At 34.3% G+C, this 26,072-nt stretch overlaps 1 protein-coding gene across 1 annotated transcript in view; it reads right to left on the reverse strand.

Annotated features, from left to right (window-relative positions):
• The window catches only part of stk32a (serine/threonine kinase 32A), a 121,109-nt gene that overhangs the window by 6,881 nt on the left and 88,156 nt on the right, over positions 1-26,072 (reverse strand). Inside the window, exons 6-10 of the mRNA XM_073823958.1 lie at positions 20,844-20,933; positions 19,887-19,990; positions 18,281-18,397; positions 18,034-18,159; positions 8,354-8,482 (exon numbers count right to left, since the gene is read on the reverse strand). Coding sequence (XP_073680059.1) covers positions 8,354-8,482; positions 18,034-18,159; positions 18,281-18,397; positions 19,887-19,990; positions 20,844-20,933 — 566 coding nt within the window. The remainder of the gene's footprint in view (positions 1-8,353; positions 8,483-18,033; positions 18,160-18,280; positions 18,398-19,886; positions 19,991-20,843; positions 20,934-26,072) is intronic.

The raw sequence follows: 26,072 nt of genomic DNA on the forward strand, positions 1-26,072 counted from the left end.
GTCACAACAAATAACCAAAAGGCATTTGTTGTTGATCAAACTGAAGCAGGATTTCCAGGGCAAGAATCTTGACGACATTAGTGTTTGTTCTTCTCATTTCCAGTTGGGTAGGTGAGATATTAGGCTAATTAATACAGCTTGAACTTATCTTTACCACCTATTGACTATTATGCCTTTTTCAGCTTACAAAATCCTTCTCTGTATGAATTAGGAGATTCCACAGTCTTATCTAATTTCAGTCACTTGTGTTCCATAAACACATAAACCTTTATGGATTACAATCTGCAATCAAAATGATAAATTGAATTATTCCAGCCACTGTAAGAAAAGGCTATAAACTATCCAGCACCTGCAGCATCCTCACATGCGATATAGCTACTAGCCAGGATGCCGCCTTCATGTTTATAGACGTGACATAATGACGCAGTTGCATGCATGAATTTCCTGCAAAAACCTACCCTTGTCAAAAAGATGTATACTTCAAGTTTATTTTAAGTAAAGTTATAGTATATTTTTAAGCACACTTTATGTAGTAAGTATGCAAATCAGTGTACTAGTAGTATACTTTAATCAATTCAACACTCCTTGGGACTAAATTGGCCCACTTTCTAGTATATAAAACTATATTTTTAAGTGTACTTTAGTGTAACAGTTGTAAACTTTGCATACACAACTAGTTTACATCTATGTTTTCAGTTTGTTCTGCAAGTATACTAAAAGTGAACTTATAGGTATACACTGATAGTTTACTAATTAATATTTTTTCTGCATTTATAGTACACTTTGAAATATAGTCCAAGTAAACTAATAGTTAAGTAGATTTATACTGCAAGCATACTCGTAAGTTTTCTTTAAGTGAACTTTACATCATACTTTAAGTATACTACTATTATATAAGTATACTGCTCTGTCCCTATTTAGGTATTAATTTGTATATATTTTGTTATATGAATATCTGAACATACAAAACATCAAAAGAAAGAACAGGGTATCTCCTTGTAAACTAAAACATTTTATTCTAGCTTCATGCATTTTTATACACACTTGAATGTGGGTGAGTTTCATAAATACAAAATAAATAACATTTTAAACTAAAATTTAAAAAAGACTATTGATGATAATCAAAACGATGGAGTCGATCAACACCATTGAAAAAGCTTGACAGTCATTATTTCCTCTTCATGGGTCGACATTTTATTTCATAACCTTACACGGTTTTCCATATCTATGGTTTTGATGCTGTTTTATGTCTGACGATTGTGTTAGATTACATGTGGAAGCATCTGTTGTTTCGGTTTCTTCTTCACTTGTGTTTTGGAAATTCTGTACGGAAAATGCGCCCCTAGCGTATAACAATGAAAACACTGATTCTCAGAGCACAAGTCGAGCTCAAATATATTCAGACTCTTTCTAAGTATAAGTCAAGTATACTTAAATGTCATTTTAAGTATATTTCTGGGAAGTATATAAAGCACATTTCTGAGAAGTACATAAAAGTAGACTGAAAGTATACTTTCCTGTTTGTAGTTTAAAAGAAATATGCTAATAGCACACTTCTTTTTCGTAAGGGTACCCATACCACTCAAATTAGAAAACATTATTATAAGCTAAATGTTGTGAATTGAAATTAAAATAAGATATCTTTCTTGATTTTTATCCTTTTTTAAAGCCTGTTTTGTCTTCTTGACTTTTCATATTTATAAAGTACACTTACATATTTGATGACCTTGAAGCAAAACAGACTAAAAGCCACTGAAGTGTGAATTTATGGGCTCTTCTTCACAGTCCTCTACATGTTTGTGTTGTTTTGTCATTTCAGTGCAGTCTGAGAAGAGTAATCAGTTTGAGCCCTATTGCACTAGCTGTCTTGCAGATTAGTCCCTGACTACAGGTGCTACAGCAGCAGGGTGTCAGACAGGCAGACAGAACAGCAGAAAGAAGCCTTCAGGAGCATTCACACTGACAACACTTCATGACAGTGAAGAAACCAGAAGTCAGTCACGCATAATGCAGAGCTTTCTCTTTTGTCAGGAGGTGTGCAGCACAGCCGTCTAAAGCCAAGTATGTGGCCCTGGAGCACAAAACCCATCTTAAGTAGCACAGGTATATTTGTAGCAATAGCCAAAAGTACATTATATAGGTCAAAATTATCAATTTTTCTTTTATGTCAAAAATCATTAGGATAATAGCTTCCTGAAAACTGGGATTTTTTTTGTAAAAAAAAAATAGTATTTTTTTTTCATGTTTATTATGTTGATAAGAGCATTAAAAATTCAAATTCATAAAAATAAAAATTCATTTATATATATATATATATATATATATATCTTTTTTTTTATGATATTTTATTTATATGTTATGCTATGTCCTCGGTATTTAAAAAGTAAAAAGACATGAATGAACATGCATGGGCAAAAATGATTAAACATAAAAAAAAAAAAAAAAAACTACCAATACATTTTTAGTTTGGTAAGAATAAAAATCTTATTTCAAACAGAAAACGAGTATTTTTCTTACCCCAATTGGTAATTATTTAGCTTGTTCCTAGCATAAACGCACTTAATTTTGAGTATTTTTGTTTTCTGAAAACAAGACAACAATTTTTTCTATCTTCAAAAACTTGACCCTTATTACTGGTTTTGTGGTCCAGGGTCACATATTTCATGAAAAGCTTCACTGTAAAATGTTGTCACCAGTTTCAACTTAAAAACTTAAGTTCAGCAGCTGCCTTAACATTAAGTTAAATCAACGTAAAACTGCAAGAAATTTCAACTCATAAGTTAAATCAACTTAAAAGTACAAGTGATTTTAACATTTTATTGTTGTGAGTTTAAATAACTTGTCGTTTTAAGTTGATTTAACTTAAAATTTTAAGCCAGCTGCTGAACTTAGATTTTTAAGTTGAAACTGGTGAAATCTTTTTACAGTGTTGTTTACACAGACCAATATACGAGGTACACAAGCATTCAGTGATTCTAATGCACTTTTATTATTAAACAATTACTTGGACCAACAAAACTATGATTGGTCATCCAGATCCAGACCATAAAGGTGCTTCAAAAGGTTCTTCACAGTGATGCCATAGAACCATTCAGTCATAGGTTCTTTAATGAACCATCTCTTCCTTACTTTTTTATAATCTGAAGAATCTTCTTTTGAACAAAGAACCTTTTGTGAAGCTGAAAGATTCTTCCGATGTTAAAGGTTCTTTTTATGGAAAGCACCTATTTATTAAGAGTGTAAGTGGATGATTTTTGGTCAGAATAAGAATATGCTGCAATGTGGGCTAGATTTAAACTGATAATAAAGTCTCTCAATAGAGACTAGCCCGAATTGAGCATTAGAGGGCCATAAACGTCTCTAATATAACACAAAATGTGTACTGCAAAGCAAAACGGCGAGAGCTGCTGCCTGTGTAAATATGTGCAGTCATGAGTTTGGGTTTAAAGAGGCGTCAGCAGGTGTCGAGTGTTTAGTGCTTACTCCAGAAAGCCCAGCCACACAGCTCCACCGGCGCAGGGATTTCCTCGAGTAAGCGTGACTGATGCTTAGCATGCTACAATCCAGCAGAGGCCTCCTTCACACCCAAATTCAATCACAAGCTGCTGAACATACACTATGTCATGTTCCACAGAAGATAAAAATACATACAGGTTTTTAGAATGAGGATGAGCAGATTATAGCAGATTTGTCATTTTGGGTGAACTGACATTTTACGCACTGAGATTTGACATTCGTTTAAGAGAACCAGTGTTGAGGGCAACACAACACAAGTAATCAGATTATTTCAAGTAGGATACAACCTAAAAAAATGTGCCTTTTACTGCGCCCAAAATGTATGATTGCAAGAAAAAAAATATACATTTGTTTTAGAGCTGCTCGATTATGGCAAAAATCATAATCGCAGTTATTTTGGTCAGTATTGTAATCACGGTTATGAGTGGGTTTGGAAATTGAATGTAATTAATTGAATGTAAAATGAAACAGCATAGTCTTCACTGTAAGAATTAAACGTGCTTTGTTTCTTATAAAAACTACAAAAGTCCCTCCGTCGAGAGCAGTGAGTGATTTTGTCTTTGTCTTTTGTTGTTTGATGAACATTAAGCTCAGAGACGGCAGAAGGAATATTACTTGTGGACGCTTTAAGAGCTGCACAGATCCAGTATACTGTTGCATGCGGATTTTCACTCTCAACTGTTTACGTCTATTTCAGACAGAACTGATGAAGGTTTACACGAATAATCAGCAAACGCCACATTTTGACATATATTTGCATGTATTTGACCGTTTAGGTACACATCTTAAGCTAAATGTTCACTTTGCTTGTCCGTGTTCTGTTCCGTCTCTGAACGCATAGCATTGCACAGAACAGTGCAAATTCTCTTTGGTGCTTTTAAAAACACCACATCAAATAAACATTAATAAATCAAGCACGTCCCATTTTATGCAAGTCACGTTTCATGATTTTACTGATTTGCATGTAAAATTGGGCTTTGATAAAGGAGCGAAAGCGCACAAAGTGGGCGGAATCGGGAGCAATAATCGTTTTATCTCGATTATTGTATTTTCATAATAATTTGAAGCTGGAATCGAAACTGAATTTCGATTAATTGTATAGCCCTAGTTTGTATTGAACATTTATGGAGCAACAGATTTTGTGTGAAAATAAATCATACAAGTAATTTTTTTCTAAAAAAAATCTTATAAATGTATGAGGTGGCAAGGGGGGGCACACAGTATTGATACAAATACTTTAGCTAAAATAATGTTTTTTTAATGATGTCTAAGTTAATACTTGTTCAAAACAATCACTTTAGCAAAGTTTGTACTATTTTCAGCTTATTTTGATAAATAAAATGTATTTTTGTTCGATAAATGCATGTCATTAAAAAGTTAATATATATACAAATATTTTTTAAAGTACAGAAACAAAATCATTAAAAAAAAAAAAAAAGATTCTGAAAGCATTGAAGGAGATCCCATAGTATTTAAATATAGATTTACAGTAGTAACAACACATTACATTTTATTATATGAAATGATTAACAGCATTTTTTAAACATGATGGTTTTATAGTAAACATGGTGATTATCTTTAAGATGGACACCCAACATAATATGTGACCCTGGACGACAAAACCAGTCATAAGGTTAAATTTGACAAAACTGAGATTTATACATCATATGAAAGCTCAATAAATAAGCTTTCTATTGATGTATGGTTTGTTAGGATAGGACAATATTTGGCTGAGATACATCTATTTGAAATCAGAAATCTGAGGATGCAAAAAAATCAAAAAGACTGAGAAAATCACCTTTAAATTTGTCCAAATTAGGTTCTTAACAATGCATATTACAAATCAAAAATTACATTTTGATATATTTACAGTAGGAATTTTACAAAAAATCTTCATGGAACATGAACTTTACTTAATTTCTTAATGATTTTTGGCATAAAAGAAAAATCTAAAATTTTGACCCATGCAATGTATTTTTGGCTATTGCTACAAATATACCCCAGCGACTTAAGACTGGTTTTGTGGTCCAGGGTCACATATATGATATTTACCATCGGAATCTAACAATGTCATGTCAACAAATGGAAAAGTCAGCCATCTATTAATTCGCATGTTAATTATTGTGCCTTTTAGCCTCAACAGCAGGGAAGCTTTTTACCCCAAATACCATACTTTTACATATTTGTTCATTATTTTAAAAAGTTGCTTTAATTCTCTTAAACAAAACTGAAAATCATTAAGTAGACCCTTATATCAAAATATATGTATTCATTTTACTTAAATCTCCAACATTTAAAAAACATCAAATATTAGATCAAGTAAGCACAGAATCAACTTTGCGCTGCTTCCCACAATCGCTACAAGGATCGGACTAATTTGCACATGCATCTTGAAAAGCGAATGTTTTGGAAAGTGCTACGGCACATTTTTTGTGCCATCTAGTGGTTTATCAAAGGTTTCAAAAGTGGTTTCATATCAAAGTCGCCTTTTACCCCAGGGTGCCTTAACCCCCATTGCACATTGCAATCCATTACTTTTCAATTTACAAATTTAAGAGCTCAATCTGAGTTGCTTTTTCAAATGAGTAAAAAGTAACTCAGGTTCTCTTCATGCATTACAAACTTCAGTGGGAGGAGAGAACAAAGAGGCGGTCAGGACAGATGGAGTTAGTGGGAGGAAGTCTGAGAGAAACCGAGAGTCAGGAGCAGATACTGGATATAAGGGCAGGACTGGTCATACTGTATTGATCCTCACTGCTTCAGAAAATCTGCACGTACAATGCTAACTCCAACTCCTACAGTATATCTTTCTTTCATTCTGTGAATACTTTTAAAACAGTATATGTATTACAGAAAAAAAAATGAAAATCTATTACAGTGGTATAAAATGAAAATGGTCATTTATTCAGCTCCAAATCTATATGGGTTTTTGGTAACACTTTGCAAAAAGGTGTAATTTATTAACATTAATTAATGCACTAACATGAAAAAACAATGCACAATACATTTTTTACACTATTTATTTATTTATGTTAATGTATAAGTAATACAGCCCTTCATTGTTAGTTCATGTCAATTCAGAGTGGATTTTAATTTTAAGTAATTTTAACAAGCACCGCCTTTGATTTTAATATTACATCAGTGAATGTTGAAATTAACATTAACTAAGATTAATAAATGCTGAAAAAGTACTGTTTATTCTTAGTTCATGTTAACTAACTGTAACTAATATTAGCTGATGAACCTTATTGTAAAGTGTTACCTAGTTTTTGTTTTAACAAGAAAAGATATTGTGAACCAAACAGTTGTTGTTAGCCATTGACTTCCATTTTATGGGGGAAAAATACTGTGGAAGTTGATGGCTACCAGATATGTATTAGTATATTTAAAATATATATTCATTAAAAGCAATAGTGAATAATACTCTACAGTTAAAATTCTAACGAAGCACTTTACATGTGCTTTAACATGTTTGCCAACACATCAAAATAAGTGCACTTCTTTAAAGCATGACAAAAGACTGAACAATCATAATTTAAAAGTACTTTAAAGTAGGGCTGTGCAACTAATTCAAATTCTGATTAGTTTCAAACTTCAAACGATTATGAAAATACAATAATCGAGATAAATCGATTATTGCTTCCGATTTGGCCCCCCTTGTGCGATTTCGCTCCTCTATAAAAGCCCAATTTCACATGCAATTCAGTAAAATCATGAAACGTGACTTGCATAAAATGGGACGTGCTTGATTTAATAATAATAATAAATTTTGTTTATATAGCGATTTATTAATGTTTATTTGATGTAGTGTTTTTAAAAGCACAAAAGAGAATTTGCGCTGTTCTGTGCAATGCCATGCATTCAGAGACGGAACAGAACACGGACAAGTAAAGTGAACATTTAGCTTGAGATGTGTACCTAAATGGTCAAATACATGCAAATATATGTTAAAATGTGGCGTTTGGTATCTTTGGATCCATGCAGCTCTTAAAGTGGCCACAAGTAACATTCCTTCTCCTTCTCTGTGCTTAATGTTCATCAAACAACAAAAGACAAAGACAAAATCACTCACTGCTCTTGATGGAGAGACTTTGGTAGTTTTTATAAGAAACTAAGCATGTAACACCCCCGCCGTAACTTTTTTATTTTTAGTATCGCTATCTTTAAATGAATCAATCATATAAAGTTCCAGACCTACTCATAATCGTGTAAAATAATCGCGATTACAATATTGACCAAATTAATCGTCATTATGAGTTTTGCCATAATCAAGCAGCCCTAGTTTAAAGCTTTAATTTGACATTATAATGTGAACTTTGTGCACAAGTGCTTTAAGAAATTATCAAGAAGGTGTCTCTTTAAGTACATTTAAGTGGCCTTTTTCATTCATATTATCTGCAAGTACAGTTTTTTTAAACACACTTTTAAGATTTGAGGTAAACTACAAGTGGACATTAAAAACAATTAGTGCACTTCTTTCTTACAAAGGTCATGTTGTTGTCTTCTTGTAAATCTTGCATAGTTGTCAGTGTTTATTTTTTTTTACCAGCCTCAGAGTGTGTATCAAAAGAAAGAAATTGAGTAATTAAATCACTCTGCAAAAACAAAAAAGTTAATGTTTCTAAAGGTCAACGATTCTTATTTTCCATTGCGCAAATCCTTCAGAGAAATGACTCATACGGACAAACAAAGAAGACAGTCATTGCAAAACTCAAGGGTAACATGTTAATATAATAAACGGACTTCAATTGTTTTGTGTCTTGTTGCATAACCCACATACAAGTATTACTGAAACTTGTCATTTTTTTAAAAGTATTTAAGTACATTGAGATACTACCTGAGGAGATCCGTCAGAGCCGCTGTCCCTCGTCTTCCTCGCCAGCCTCTTCTTCTTCTTATGCAGTGGTTTGGATTCCAGGATCATCTCCTCCAGCTCAAATGTAGGGTCGCAGTTTAGCCGCCGTCTCTGCCATCATACAAACACTCAGTTATGTACTGTACAATGTGCTCACGAACAAATGAACATTTATTGGCAAGTACTTTTAGTACTACAGTTACACCCTTGTGATTAATGTACTGAATGTGCACTTATAGTGTCCTGCAAATCTTAAACAAATTAAAAAAAAGCACACTTGTAAGTTGCAAATAATATTAATTTATTTCAGTGCATATAAAAACAGTACAATGTTTGCTACACTTTTAAAAAGCGCACTTTGTATTTGTTTAAAGTACATTTTAAATTACATTTCTATAATCTCTTGTTGTGCTTTACAGAAATACATTTATTTTTGCGTCTAACATAATGAAGCACTGGAGTGTGTAGTTTGATATTACATTTAAAATATTTATTTTTAAATGTGCTATTTTACAGCTAAGACACATGATACAGAAGGTTCAATAGAAAAGAAAATAGCGCATTTAGTTTATTCAAGTGTGCTATTAGTATCTTCTTTTAAACTAAAATAGGAAAGTACACTTTCAGTTTACTTTTTATGTACTTCTCAGAAATGTGCTTTATATGCTTCTCAGAAATATACTGAAATGGCATTTAAGTATACTTGAGAAAATGTCTAAATATATTTGAGCTCTACTGAGAATCTGTGTTTTCATTGTTATACACTAGAGGCACTATTGCACATCTTCTGAACAGAATTTCCAAAACACAAGTGAAGAAGAAACCGAAACAACAGATGCTTCCACATGTAATCTAACACAATCGTCAGACATAAAACAGCATCAAAACCATAGATATCGAAAACTGTGTAACGTTATGGAATAAAATGTCACCCATGAAGAGTTAATAATGACTGTCAAGCCTTTTCAAGGGTATTGATCGACTCCATCTATGTTTTGATTATCATCAATTGTCTTTTTTTTTAGCTTTTTGTTCAAAATGTTGTTTATTTATTTCTTTTATTTATGAAACTTACCCACATTCAAGTGTTTATAAAAAAGAATGCATAAAGCTAGAATTTTTGTTTACAAGCAGACACCCTGCTTGATGTTTTGTATGTTCAGATATTACAAAATATATACAAATAAATACCTAAATAGGGACATAGTTGTTACGTTTATGTCAGTTTATGTCATTGGTTTCTCCCGTTGTCTCCCCCTGTTGATCTGTGTGATTTGGTTTAGCCCTCTTTTTCAAGATCCCCTTCACCTGTCTGTAATCATTAGTTACCCTTTATAAGTCTGTCTGTATGTTGAGCTCTCTGTCAGTCTTTGCTTATGTTACGTTGAACCTCGTGTGTGGATATATCTCTGTTTTCCTGCCTGTTCCATTGAAGATTGTATTAAATATAGTGTTGTCTTTGTATCTCGTCTCACGTCTCATCCGTCCAGCACGTAGAACCCTAACAATAGTAGTATACTTAAAGTATTATGTAAATTTAACTTAAAGAAAACTTACAAGTATACTTACAAACTATTAAAACTAGTAGTTTACTTAGACTATAATTTAAAGTGTACTAAAATCAGTATACCTGTAAGTTCACTTTTAGTATACTGATTAAAGTATACTGGTAAAACATAGATGTAAACTAGTTGTGTACTAAAAGTATACCAAAACGTATACTTTTATATACTAGAAAGTGGGCCAATTTAGTCCCAAGGAGTACTGAAATACACTTGTATAGTACACTGATATTTGTATACTTACTACATAAGGAATACTTAAAAATATACTTGAAATTTACTTTATAAAATCAATTTGAAGTATACTTCTTTTGGCTAAGAATGCTTGTCAGTACATTTAGCAGTACACTTTAACCATATTTCAAAGACAAAAAATACTTCAGTCCTACTTAATCACTAAAGATCAGCAAAACTCTATTTCAGATCAACTTAAACTTCAAAATAACATGTGGTTTAATGTCCAACTAAAACATTTACACTTAAATATGTTTATTTATTCTTTTGCATACTATTATTATTTAGTTAAAAAATATTAATATTTAAACGTTTTTTTAAGAAGTTCAGACACTGAAATTACACTTTAAAATGTCTGAATGTCATGACAGCAGATATGCACAAATTGCTAAAATATTCCAGTTAAAGTGGGTTAGAAAGTGCCAGAGCTTTTCTGAGATCTCACAGCCAGTTTTGTAATTCAACATGTTTACAGTGCTTTCCAAACGTCATAAAGAATGACACTCTGAACCAAGAACCATCACCACAACAGAAAACAGAAATGTTCAAAAGGCTTCTAAATGTACATTTTTGTAGAGTTTAACTGATGGAAACTCCCAAGATTCACTGCATGAAATCCTCTCAGTCCAGACCAATCTTCGTAAATATGTTGTGGTTTGCCAAGTGTAGCGTAAATTAAACCAGCCGCATCTGCAAACACGCTCTGGTTCTGTGAGAAGAACACTGTTAAAACCCTCCATCTGTGTGGTTCGATATGTGTCTTTATCACAAACCTCTGACTTTTTGATATTTGTATAAATGGTTATTACTGCATATTGCTGTAAATCTTTTTTTGCTATACAACATATAGTTGATCACTTATGAATGGAATAGTGTTTCACTAATGTTTGACAGCCACAGAGATTCCTTGCTTTTAAAGGGACAGTTCACCCAAAAAGGAAAATTATGAATACACAAAAAGATGCTGGTATCATAATTTTTCCAACCTTCCCTTACCAAAAAGAAGTATACTTCAAGTTTATTAATTAAAGTAAAGTTCAAGTATATTTTTAAGTACCTTATGTAGTAAGTATACAAATATCAGTGTACTAGTAGTATATTAATAAGTGCACTCATTTCAATACTCATTGGGACTAAATTGGTCCACTTTCTAGTATATAAAAGTATACTTTATAACAGTAGTAAACTGAGTACACAACTAGTTTACATTTATGTTTTCAGTTTGTACTGCAAGTATACTAAAAGTGAACTTGTATGTATATTGATAGTTTATTTATTTATGCATTTTTAGTACACTTTAAAGTATACTCTCAGTAAACTACTAGTTTAGTAGTTTTATTCTGCAACTATACTTGTAGGTTTTCTTTAAGTAAACTTTACATCATACTTTAAGTATACTACTATGCTCATATTTAGGTATTAATTTGTATATATTTTGTTATATGAATATCTGAACATACAAAACATCAAAAGAAAGAACAGGGGATCTGCTTGTAAACAAAAATTCTAGCTTCATGCATTTTATTTATAAACACTTGAATGTGGGTAAGTTTCATAAAAAAAAGATAAACAACATTTTGAACAAAAAGAGTATTGATGATAATCAAAACATAGATGGAGTTGATCAACACCCCAAAGCTTGATAGTCATTATTACCTCTTCATGGGTCGACATTTTTTTCCATAACGTTTCACAGTTTTCCATATCTATGGTTTTGATGCTGTTTTATGTCTGACGATTGTGTTAGATTACATGTGGAAGCATCTGTTGTTTCAGTTTCTTCTTCACTTGTGTTTTGGAAATTCTGTTCAGAAGATGTGTAACAGCACCCCTAGTGTATAACAATGAAAACACGGATTCTCAGAGCACAAGCAGATCTCAATATACTTACACTTTTCAAGTATAGTTAAGTATACTTAAATGCCATTTAAGTACATTTCTGAGAAGTATATAAAAGCACATTTATGAGAAGTATATAAACTATACTGAAAGTATACTTTCCTATTTTAGTTTAGGGTTTAGGGTATATTTTTTTTTTGTGTTCAACAGAAGAAAGAACCTCATGTTGGTTTGGCACAACATGAGGGTGAGTAAATGATTACACAATTTCATTTTTGGGTGAACTATTCCTTTAAAGCAAATCCATATTTTAGTCCAAATCATTCATATCTAGAATGTCTGCATGTGCATGTCTCTTTATTTCTCTCTCTCTCTCTCTCTCTCTCTCTCTCTCTCTCTCTCTCTCTCTCTCTCTCGTGCGCATGTGCTGGGTGAGTGGGCGGAGTGTTGAGTGAGAGCGTGTGGCTGCTGTGTGAGGTACGAGTGGCCTATATTTCTCTATCTTTATTTTTTTTGGAGGAGTTTTCTTTGGTTTTGTTTGTGTCTTTTTGTTTTTTGTTTTTGTTAATTATTAGGTGTTTTGTGGAAATAGAGGAGTGAGTGTTTTGTTTAGCCGGGGCGTCCGCTCTCACGTGTTAGGGAGCATGGCTGCCCCAGGCAGCGGGAGTTTTAATTCACTGTCAAGGCGTCATGGTGTGAAAATAGATTCAACTGCCAGTGTAGAGGATTGTGGCCTAGCAGTGGGGGAAGAGATTGGTCACGAGAATATTTTGTCAGCGTCCCGCATGAGTGGCGCTGTCGTGGTGTTTGCAAAAACAGTTGATCTAGCAAATCAGTTAGTGCTGAACGGGATTGTGATTAATGGTATTTTTACACCAGTACTCCCTTTGTCTACGCCGTCAAGAAAAGTAACATTGTCAAACGTGCCACCTTTTATCTCTAATGAAGCGTTGACCAATTTGCTTGTACGTTATGGTAAAATAGTCTCACCGATAAAGATGATTCCGATTGGTACCAAGTCTCCTCTTTTAAAGCACGTAGTGTCTTTTAGACGTTATGTGTACATGATTTTGCAGGAGCACCTTGATGAGTTGGATTTGTCTCTGAATTTTCGATACGAAGATTTCAATTACGTTATTTTCGCTACAACAAACAATATGAAGTGCTTTAGTTGCAATGGAATGGGTCATTTGGCTCGTGCGTGCCCTAATAGGGTGGAAAAGCCGAATGAGGCAACCTTACCGGTTGAAGAGATTAGTGTAAACGCTGGGGAGAACAGAAAGGCTATAGTGCCGGTCATTGATGGTGAGGTACCTGGGCCGAGTTCAGTGCAGACAGCGGTTGTTTTGGATGGGGAAGTAGCGGAGGTAGAGCCGGTAGACCAATCAATTGAGGAGGAAGAGATGATCGTTAATCCAATAGAACGGAATGAAGCCGAAAGTAGATTAAATGACGCGGCGGGTGAGTCTTCTGTTCATTGCGAAAGTGTGAGTTTGCCTAAGCTGGTTGATTGTGCTTTTAAAACGCCACAGAAGAGAAGGTTAGAGCAGCGTCCGTCGGATGAGCAAGCAAAGAGAGGATTTAATTGTGATCTAAGTCAAACTGACACGGAAAGCGAAAGTGATTTCTCAGAATGTAGTATATCGTGCAGTTTGCCGCAAAGTGGATTCTCTAGTAGAAGCTACAGTGCAGATGATATTAAATCCTTTCTGAAAGAAACCAAGAACGTGAGAAAAGTTCGCATTGAGCAGTATTTTCCGGACGTGATTCAGTTCATTGATAAAGTGAGAATATATAGGAACGAAGGGTGTTTTAGCAATCAAGAAGTGTACCGTCTTAAGAAAATACTTGCTAAACTTAATATCCAATCGGAATCCAATGTTAATACAGGAAATTAATTAGTACGTTTATGTGGGGCTTAATTTTATATTGCTCTTGCTTTTCCTTATTTATGGGAGAAATATGCATTGCATCTCTTAACATAAATGGGGCTAGGGAGGGGAAAAAGCGGTTTCAGCTTTTTGAAGTAGCTAAACATAAACGAATTGATGTTCTCTTTGTTCAGGAGACCCATAGTGATGCAGTAAATGCATGTGATTGGGTTAGGGAGTTTGATGGACTGTCTATTTTAAGTCATTTGAGCTCCAGTAGTGGAGGTGTTGCAATTTTATTTTCTAAAAGTTTTATTCCTTGTTCGTATCAAGTTGAAGAAATTATAAAAGGCAGACTTTTAAAGATTAGGGCCCAGTTCGAAAATAGTTTTTTTGTTTTTATTTCTGTATATGTGCCTACCAGGGCAACCGAAAGGATGGTTTTTTTAGATACTCTGAGTGATGTTTTGGCAAACTGCAATACGGAGGATGTTTTGATTTTAGGTGGGGATTTTAATTGTACAGAGCAGTTACTAGATAGAAATCACGTGGAACCTCATATGTCGTCACGTAAGAGACTTGTACAATTAATAAACTCTAATGAAGTTGTAGATGTATGGAGAAACTTTAATCATTTGCAAAGACAGTATACATGGGTTCATGTCCATGAAAATCGGCTATCATTAGCCAGATTAGATAGGTTTTATGGATATAGGCATCAAATCAATCTATTTAAAGAGTGTTCAATCATTCCCGTTGGTTTTTCAGATCACAGTCTGGTTAAGTGCATTGTAACCATGGGGTTTATTGTGCCTAAGAGTGCTTATTGGCACTTAAATACTAATGTTTTATGTGATCTTTCCTTTCAAGACGTCTTTAAGGAATTCTGGGTTGGTTTTAGATCTAGAAAAGCATCCTTTCAATCTATACAACAGTGGTGGGACTTTGCAAAGATACAAATTAGACAATTGTGCCAGCAGTATACCTTTAATGTGACAAGGGAAAGGAAAAGTATGATTGAATCATTAGAAAAAGATTTAAAGGATATACCACAACATGGAGATGCCTCAGGAGATTCTTGTTTTATAAAGAGCTTTCAGGGGAAAAAAACCCTTTTAAATAATTTATTAGATCTGACTGCACAAGGAGCGTTAGTCAGATCAAGGTTTCAAAATATTGAATTAATGGATGCACCTTCAAAGTTCTTTTTTAATTTGGAAAAAAAGAATGGGCAAAAGAGGTTTATATATAACTTGCGTTCTGAGAATGGTGTTTTATTATCAGATCCAGTTGAAATAAGAAATAGGGCAGTTGGCTTTTATCAAAAGCTATATCAAAGTGAGTTAGTCTTAGATGAGTCAAATGTGAGTGTTTTTTTTGAAAATTTATCTCAGGTACCTCAGGACCTGAATTCTGTTTTAAGTAAAGCTGTTACTATAGAAGAGTTGCAAAGGGCGCTCCAAACCATGGAATGCAACAAAGTGCCGGGTATCGACGGCCTGCCGATTGAATTTTATAAGACTTTCTGGGCAGAAGTTAGTATGGATTTGTTGCAAGTTCTTAACAAAAGTTTGGTAGATGGGCAGTTACCTTTAAGTTGTAGAAGGGCAGTTCTTACTTTATTGCCCAAGAAAGGTGACCTAAATGACATCAGAAATTGGAGGCCCATTAGTTTGTTGTGTACTGACTATAAGTTACTTTCCAAGGTTCTGGCCAATAGATTAAGTGAAGTTCTCTGCTATATTATTCACCCTGACCAAACTTATTGTGTCCCAGGAAGGCGAATATTTGATAATATCTCCTTTATTAGAGATATTTTAGATATTGGGGAAAATTTTAAGTTGAAATTCGGCTTAGTGTCGATTGATCAAGAAAAGGCCTTTGATAGGGTGGAGCACACATATTTGTGGAATGCACTAAAAGCTTTTGGTTTTAACAATGAATTTTTGACTATGTTAAGAACTTTGTATAACAATGTAGAAAGTGTTTTAAAAATTAATGGGAATTTATGTGCCCCTTTTAAGGTCTTTAGAGGCATCAGGCAGGGGTGTGCCTTATCTGGCATGTTGTATACTTTGGCCATAGAGCCCTTTTTAACTAGAATAAGATCAGAGTTATGTGGACTGCCTATTCCAAATTGTAAAAATCGTTTTAAATTGTCTGCCTATGCTGATGACATTGTTGTGTTAATCAATGGACAAAGTGATGTGAACATGTTGTTAAAAATTTTGAATGATTTTAATAAGATCTCTGCTACAAAAGTGAACTGGTCTAAGAGCGAAGCAGTACTGGTTGGAAACTGGCAAAATGTTAAGCCAAGGCTCCCAGAAGGGTTATTTTGGGTCAAAGAAGGTTTTAAATATCTGGGAGTGTTTCTGGGGAATGACATGTTTATGCAGAAAAATTTTGAAGGAATTATTGAAAAGGTTAACGGTCGCTTTGCTAAATGGAAGTTTCTGCTCCCCAAAATGTCGTATAAAGGACGAGTATTGATTATTAACAACCTAGTCGCATCTGCTCTTTGGCATCGACTAATTTGTGTGGATCCTCCACGAGATCTACTGTCAAGATTGCAGTCAATTTTAGTAGACTTTTTTTGGGACAAGATGCATTGGGTATCAAGATCTGTTTTGTACCTGCCTAAAGAAGAAGGAGGACATGGCTTAATGCATGTACAGAGCAGAATAGCGGCCTTCAGGATTCAGTTCATTCAAAGGCTGCTTACTGGACCTGTAGACTCAAGTTGGAAGTTTGCTGCTTGTGCAATCTTGCGAGGATTCAGAGACCTGAACTTTGAGAAATCTTTATTTTGGTTGGATCCGCAAAAGATGGACCTGTCTAAGCTACCAATCTTCTATCAGAATCTATTAAAAGTGTGGTCCCTGTTTAAAGTGCAAAGACATGATGTTACAACTTCTCTATATTGGTTGCTTCAAGAACCACTGATTTACGGATCGCGCATGGACTTATCAAGTGAGGGGATCTTCCCTTCTGTAAATGAGACACTTATTAATGCTGGACTTTTGACTTTTGGGCATCTTTTTGACCTGGCTGGACTAGCCTTTGAGAATGTTGACGCAGTTACTAGTTGTCTTGGGGTTAAGTCAAAACGTATAGTGGCTAAACTGCTGGAAAAATGGAAGTCTGCTCTTAGACCTGAAGAAGTCAAGTTGTTGCATGAATATACTGAAGGTTTAATTGCTCCAAATTGTAATGACTCATTTCCAGATTTGCACTTATTGACTGACTTTAAAGAGTTTGAGGGGCTTTTCTTACAAAATAGTATTTTGGTTTTAATGGGGCCTAACTCTGTATCTGGAAAAACTGTGTATAAGAGCTGTGTGAAATCTTTTAATAAGAATGTTTTACACAAAAGAGTTGATACTCCATGGCGTGCTGTCCTCCATTTAGGAGAGAATGTTAAGCCAGAATGGAGAATCTTGTACAAATCTCCTTTGTCAAAGAAAGTAGGAGACTTACAGTGGAGAATTCTTCATGGCGCAATAGCTGTAAATGCTCTTGTTTCAGTTTTAAACCCAGGTAGCAGTGATGAATGCCCTTTTTGTTTCCAGAAAGAAACTGTATATCATACTTTTGTGTACTGTAATAGGCTCTGTCCATTGTTTCAAGTTTTAAGTGATTTATTTAATCGTTTTGATGAGATTTTTTCATTGGAAGTGTTTATTTGCGGATTTAAGTATACGCGAAAACACAGATTTTGTTGTCAGTTGTTGAATTTTCTTGTGGGTGAAGCAAAAATGTCAATTTATGATACTCGGAAAATTAAGATTGAACAAAATGTAAGTAGTAATCTACAAATAGTTTTTTTTAATCGTGTGAAATCTAGGATTCTGATTGATTTTCGGTATTATAAAACTATGGGAGATCTTATGTGCTTTGAAACGATTTGGTGCTGTAAGAGGGCCCTGTGTGAAGTTGTCAATGACAATTTGGAGTTTGCAATGTTTTAATTAATATATGTATGTTAGTAAAGTACTGATTGTGTAATGTAATTGAAAACTGTATTAAAGGTTGGTTAAAATTCAATTCTCTCTCTCTCTCTCTCTCGCTCTTTCTCTCTCTCTCTCTCTCTCTCTCTCTCTCTCTCTCTCTTTCTCTCTCTCTCTTTCTCTGTGTGTGTGTGTTATATACTTACGTTAGGGAGGAAGCCAGGTGGGATTTGTTTGCTGAGCACAGCATCCCAGTTGACATCAGAGAGGTATTCCAAGTCCTGGAGCTCTGAGAGACTGGAAATCCTCTTCTGAGCGTCTACACACAAGAGCTAGCAACAGAAACAAACACACTTCATGTTTCAATACTAGATCATGACTGATCCTAAACATAAGTGTAATTATCAAATGAATAAAGCATGACTACAGTGCAGTTCACACGATTAATTATACCTTCTGTAAGAGTGATTTGATCCCTGTAGACCAGGCCGCGGGGTAACATGGCTGCGCTTTGTGGAAAGTCTGCAGGATCTCATTGGTTGGTGTGTTGGCACGCATGATGTACGGCCTCTACAGAGTCAAACCAACAGTCAATGAAACAACTAGTTCTTGTTCAGTTTGATTCTCTGCAGCAGAATGAGTGGGACTTATGCAGTGGCGAAGCAAGTCAGCCCCAGGCCCATATGCAAAAGAATTTGTGCAGGCCCCCAATCATTATTGGTTTTATTTACAGTATAAATGCTTTGTAATAAAATTTAATGTTTTCAAGTCCATTCATTATTTGTAGCACGCAAGTCTCAGCCTATAAATTCCGTCAATTTTGTGACAAAATACAAACAATAAATGTGTTTTACACTTTTTAATTTGTAGTGAGATAACTATATTCGCAACAATCAGATCAAGCGGCATGTGAATCAATGATCTTTTCCTTTTTAATATTTGCAGCATGAAATAAACATGAAAAAATATTTGAATGCATGTGAAAAAAATAATAAACACGCTGTCTCATGAAATCGATAAATTCGAGTTTAAAGAACGTCAATAAAACATCTTGTGAATAAGTCATTATAAGTAACATGTAGCCTACCTCAGAAAAGCCAACAATCCCATATAACTTTGCCAACATTGTTTTATTTTTCTCATAAGCCAGCCAGTTAACTGAGTTGAAGCCTACGCTTTTATTGCCATTTTTCATGTTAAATGTGAAAACAGGTTGAATGCCACAGACTTTTTTTTAGTTTGTTTGTTTTTTGGGCGGAGTAGGTGGAATTTTCACATTAATTTTACGCAATATAACATGATTTCATTGCACAAATAATTTTGAAGTAGTAGTTTAAAGCATTCTATAGATATATTTCTCATGTCTGTAAGGTAAATATTCGCTGAGTTTCGAATCATTTTTGTGAAGTGCTCCTCAAGACAGAGACGGAAGAAAGTGCATGTCTTTGGCTATTTTACAAAAGCATAACGTTTTGTTGATATTGTGACTGCACACAGATCCGATTGATGTATTACTCTTACCTTTATAAGCAAAAATGATGGCGTATTTTAGGTTTCCACTGTTATTAAGAAAAAAAAATGCAAGTGATCGCGCTGGCGCTTCCGATTGGACAAACGATTGGATATGCATCTAACAGCGCATATTTATCTAGGTTAAATGTTTAAATTAATATTGTGAAATGCATCGTGTTTTATGTCTATAGATTTTATTTTAGGCAAGTCGTGTTGATTTGAGAAGGCTAAATTGATCAAACATGCTTTACTCATTGCCGCTTGGTTGTTACTTTAACAAAACAAAAGCTTGAATTTAACAAACACAAAATGTTCCAAACATTTTTCTAAATTAACTGAAAATGAAATCTTGCCAATTTTCCATTAAAATGCAAAAATGAACTATTTTAATGGCTGCAACACAGGCTCTGTTCTGATAAGTTGTCAGACGGGCAGGGCTCAGGCCTGAGATGCTATGCCCCTGGATTTATGTTAGCTAATATGGCTCATTCTGAATTGGTTCTTGCACTAACACTGATCTCAGAACAGATGGTTGAGAGAGCCTCACCTGTCCACGGAGAAGTTCATATGCAGTGATCCCTAAAGACCACCAGTCCACTGCGAAAGAGTAACCTGGGTGTGTTCCCTCAAAAGACTGAAACAGTTCTGGGGCTACAACAACAGATTATATGATTTAATCTCATTCTTCATTTATCATCTTCACAAATTATATCAAAACTGTTGTGAAATGAGAACATGCATTAATTCATCTCACTCACTAAAAAACAGATACAGTGTTCCTTAAAATTAATAAAAACTGTGAAATTCAATGCAAACCTGCAATAATTAAATATGATAAATAATACAAACATCATTTATGTATTTAATCCCATTTTATTAACCAATGATCCAATTCAGCCATACTAAGCAAAAATTACTCAAGACAATCTAACATTTGTTTCCCTTTTTTTTTTATTGCTGAAAAGTTGACATTTTTTCTTCTGCGCTCTACTGTACAGACATAAATTTATTTTTCTCTAAGCCTGAGGCTTTTGGTGTGAAAAGGCTTTTACATTTGCCAAAAATAGAACTTTCATATTAAAAACAAACAAGCAAGCCCTGCCCAGATTTAAAAAGTAATGCAAAAGTAACGTAACACATTACTGTCCACAAAAAGTAACTAAGTAACGTAATTAGTTACATTTTTTAGGGAGTAACTCAATGTTGTAATGCATTACCTTTAAAAGTAATGCATACGCTGTGAATGCAGCATTAATGCAACAGTTTGTAATTTTTATTTTTATTTTTTACCTTGAAATATGAGTTTCAAAATCAATTTGATGGTTCACTGACTTCTAATAAGGTGAATGGTTTCTGTTTCCTGAACTGTGAAAACATCTTACCTGTGCATTTACCATAACTACAATTGTTAATGACAGGGTAAAAATGATAAGGAACATTTGACTGAAGTTGCATTAAATCACACAAATAAAGCAATGTCAAAGAGAAGTATGAAAGCTCTCACCCATGTATGGCTTTGTCCCTGCAATAGATGTGGCTTTTAAGTCTTCCTTCACAATAGCAGCTATGTTAAAATCTGTCAGATGAGCGTGACCTGCAAAGAAGAGATGAACATAAAATATTTCACAAAAGGTATTTGGCTTAAAAGATGTGTGCATTTAGTGCACAACAGAAAATAATTGTTTGATTTATAAAAATGGCCCTGTTCAAAAGTTTGCATAACCTTGATTTTTAATATTGTGTTGTTACCTGAATGATCCACAGCTGTGTTGTTTTGTTTAGTGATAGTTGTTCATGAGTCCCTTATTTGTTATTTGTTAACAGTTAAACTGCCTGCTGTTCTTCAGAAAAAATCCTTCAGGTCCAACAAATTCTTTGGTTTTCCAGCATTTTTGTGTATTTGAACCCTTTCCAACAATGACTGTATGGTTTTGAGATCCATCTTTTCACACTGAGGACAACTGAGGGACTCATATGCAACTATTACAGAAGATCAAACACTCACAGATTCTCCAGAAGGAAAAACATGCATTAAGAGCCAGGGGTGAAAACTTTTGAACAGAATGAAAATGTGTGCATTTTTCTTATTTTGCCTAAATATCATATTTTTTTCATTTAGTACTGCCCTTCAGAGGCTACAGACGATACTTACATGTTTCCCAGAAGATAAAAAAGTTACATTTACCCTGTTATTCAAATTCCAAAAGTTTTCACCCCCCGGCTCTTAATGCGTGGTTTTTCCTTCTGGAGCATCAGTGAGTGTTTGAACCTTCTGTAATAGTTGCATATGAGTCCCTCAGTTGTCCTCAGTGTGAAAAGATGGATCTCAAAATCATACAGTCATTGTTGAAAAAGGTTCAAATACACAAAAATGCTGGAAAACCAAAGGATTTTTCTGAAGAACAGCAGTCAGTTTAACTGTTCAGGACAAACAAGGGACTCATGAACAACTATCACTAAACAAAAAAACACAGCTGTGGATAATTCATATTTTGCTAAAATAATTAAAATCTGGCAGATTCTGCAAGGTGTATGTACACTTTTGACCTCAACTGTATAAGCAAATAAAAAAGTAATTTGCATTAAACGAAAGCGGTTACACTGATTGCATCTCATGCTAATTGCATACTTGTTTTGCTGGTGATGGCAAAGTACACACTGCTGAAAACATGGGACATACTACTTCATCATAAAAGCAATGCCTCTTGATATCGGCAAGGACTTCAGTTAGCATTCCCATTCATCTCAATGGCATTTGCTCAGTTGGAGCAGAACTGGAAGTACATGACATTCATGATGCCTGTTAGATTTCTGTATAGTTTTATTTTTCTAATCACCTCAGCTGTGTAACTAATTACTGTGGAGCCACAGGGAAATGATGCACTGACAACACCGAATAATGTGCACAGTCCCAACTCTTTAGCTATTTTTATCCATCTTTAGTCATAAGCATAATTCATTTTCATGCTTTTAAGAAGCCTCAAAGAACAAAACAAGTAGTCGCTGGCAATGTCACCTGCAAAGCGTGCATTGTTAAAATACATACAGTCCAAAACAGCAGCTTTTTCTCACAGAATAAATGTTGAAACAGCACCTTCCGAAATCTATTCCTTCCTGTCTACCCTAATAAAACGGTTCGGTTTGATTTGTGGGTCAGTTCCTCTACTCATTTCTGGTAATGAGATGACACTGAGTGTATCGAGCAGCCGAGGAAATAACAGCGAGCGAAGTGAGGAGGCCAAAGTCAGCCGTTCACCTTGATGAAGATCTGCCATCGCCGCGGGGCGCGAGTGAACCAAATGCGACACACAGAAGGAAGGGTGTACATGGGGTTCAGTTTCTATAAGCGTATGCATATGTACGCCTGTATCACAGAGAGAGGAGATGCTGTGGATGTGTAGAGTGTTGATATGAATGTAAAACACTTCACGCAGCAGCTGCATTATTTACACTCCGACAATGGACATCAGTGATAAAGAGAAGACGAAAGACTTTCCTGCAGAGCATCAACCTCATTTGTATTCATAGCTATTCCGTTGCAGTCTTTTGTTTTTAAAGGGGTCGTGAATTAACAAAATCAAGTCAAAAAAAATTTGACATGCAAATGAAGTCAAAACGCATTGAAGTCAAATGCTTACATGCACCTTGCAGAATCTACAAAATGATTACAATTTTAGAAAAATGAGAGAGATCTTATGTTATTTTTTTTTATTTAGTACTAACCTGAATAAGGTATTTCACATTAAGTACGTTTACATAAAATAATAGTTCAATTTATAAAAGAGACCCTGTTCAAAAGTTATATGCTTGATCCTTATTACTGTGTTGTCACCTGAATGATCCACACCTGTGTTTTTTGTTTAGTGATAGTTGTTCATGAGTCCCTTATTTGTCCTGAACAGTTAAACTGTCTGCTGTTCTTCAGAAAAATCATTCAGCTCCCACAAATTCTTAGGTTTTCCAGCATTTTTGTGTAGTTGAACCCTTTCCAACAATGACTGTATGATTTTGAGATCCGTCTTTTCACACTGAGGACAACTGAGGGACTCATATGCAACTATTACAGAAGATCAAACACTCACTGATGCTCCAGAAGGAAAAACCATGCATTAAGAGCCGGGTGTGAAAACTTTTGAACAGAAAAACTTTTTCATTTAATACTGCCCTTCAGAAGCTACAGAAGATGCTTACATGTTTTCCAGAAGACAAAAATAAATTAATTAAAATTAAAACTTAATGCATTGTTTTTCCTTCTGGAGCATCAGTGAGTGTTTGATCTTCTGTAATAGTTGCATATGAGTCCCTCAGTTGTCCTCAGTGTGAAAAGATGGATCTCAAAATCATACAGTCATTGTTGGAAAGGGTTCAAATGCACAAAAATGCTGGAAACCCAAAGTATTTGTGGGAGCTGAAGGTTTTTTTCTGAAGAACAGCAGCAGTTTAACTGTTCAGGACAAACACCCTTCAGAAAAATCCCTCCTGATACAAAGCAATGTGTTAATTTACTGGTTACTTTATAAAAGTAAATGAAGAGTTTGAGGCAAAATCAAGAGTTAAGTGAGAACTGGACCTTAACATAATATAAACAGTGTTGGGGAAAGTTACTTTTAAAAGTAATGCATTACAATATTGAGTTAATCCCTAAAAAAGTAACTGCGTTAGTTACTTTTTATGGAAAGTAATGCGTTACATTACTGATGTGTTACTTTTTAAATCTGGGCAGGGTTTGCTTGTTTGTTTTTAATATAAAAAGTTCTATTCTTGGCAAATGTAAAAAGCCTTTTTACAGCAAAAGCCTCAGACTTAGAGAAAAGTAAATTGTCGTCTGTACAGTAGACCGCAGAAGAAAAAATGTCAACTCTTCAACAATAAAACAAAGGAAAACAAATTTTAAATGTCATTTTTGATTATTAGTATGGATGAATTCGATCATCGAAGGTCGGCAGCAAAGACATCGGTTAATAAAATGGGATTAAATACATAAAAGATATTTGTATTATTTAACATTTAATTATTGCAGGTTTGTGTTGAATTTCACTGTTTTTATTCATTTTGAAGAATACTGTATCTGTTTTTTAGTGAGTGAGATGAATTAACGCATGTTCACATTTATTCCAGAACTAAAGTAACATCTTACTCACAATTTCTCTCAACATGGGGACAGGAGAGCTTTTAATCAACAAATGAGGAGAAAAGTAACTGGCATTAGTTATTTGAAAAAGTAACTCCGATATTTTCTTGTCAATTAAAAAGTACTGCGTTACTTTACTAGTTACTTGGAAAAAGTAATATTATACTGTAACTTGCGTTACTTGTAACACTGAATATGATTAATAATTTTTTTCAAACATTGCGATTATTGTGACTGTTTTCCTCATTGGCTTGTGGTTAAACGGGCGCAGGTCTTAAAAAACATTTCTTTAACTTTCTCTCACGTGTGCGAATGCAGAGTGTTTTTCTGTGCTCTCTGTGTGTCTTGGGTGCTCTTGGCTCCCGCAGAAGGAGCAGAGGAGGTAATGTACCTCTCGTTCCTCGGGGAGTAAGAGCGTGACTGTCCACCTCCTCTAGACGTGAGGTCTGCAGGAGTCAGCGCTTTCCAGACACCCTCCAGGGGTTCAAAACAGCACTGCTCTGTGTCTGTAAACTGAGCGAATGGCTTTAAAAAGCACTTTGACTTCCAAATATCTGTCAGATTTTCACTCAAAGCAAATGGATGTTTTGGTATGGGCTTCATCAGCAGTTAAAGGGACACTTCTCTAAAAATGAACATTTTGTTACCATTTACTTACCCTCATTTTTTGGGGTTAGTATGCTACAGTGACGGTGTCACTGATATATACCATGCTATCAATTGATTGCATGTCTCCAAAGGATTTCTTACTGCAAAAACACTGCCCTAGTGAAAAACAAATATACTGAAAATACATTTATTTCATGCTAAGTATATTACAAATACATTTACACTGCTGCTCAAAAGTTAGGGATCAGTAAGACTTGTAATGTTTTTTTAAAGAAGTCTCTTCTGCTCATCAAGGCTGCATTTATTTGATCAAAAAAAAAAAGAAAACAGCAATACTGCAAAATGTTATTACAGTATAAAATAATGGCTTTTATCTTATTATACTTTAAATTTATATAATTCATTCCTGTGATGCAAAGCTGAATTTTCATCAGCTTTCCTCAGTCTTCAGTGTCACATGATCCTTCAGAAATCTTTCTAATATGCTGATTTATTATATTATATTTTTTAAAGATTCTTCAATGACAGACACTTTAAAAAGAACAGCATTTATTTAAAATCTTTTTTTTAATAATGTAAATCTATGCTATCACTTTGTGTTAATTTAACACATCCTTGTTGAATAAAAGAAAGAATCTAAATATACTGACCCCAAACTTTTTGAACATAGTCTATGTTGTTAGAAATTATTTATTTTATTGATTTCTGAAGGATCATGTGACACTGAATACTGGAGTAATGATGCTGAAAATGTAGCTTTGAATCACAGGAATACATTAGATTTTAAAATATATTCACATAGAAAACTGTTATTTTAAATTGAAATAATATTTTCCAATATTACATTTTTTTCTGTATTTTTGATCAATGAACAATGTGCACAGTCCCAACTCTTTAGCTATTTTTATCCATCTTCAGTCATAAGCATAATTCATTTTCACGCTTTAAAGAAGCTTCAAAGAACAAAACAAGTAGTCACTGGCTGAATAAAAT

Source organism: Garra rufa, chromosome 19, assembly GCF_049309525.1.
Source record: "Garra rufa chromosome 19, GarRuf1.0, whole genome shotgun sequence".
NCBI classification, from domain to species: Eukaryota; Metazoa; Chordata; class Actinopteri; order Cypriniformes; family Cyprinidae; genus Garra; species Garra rufa.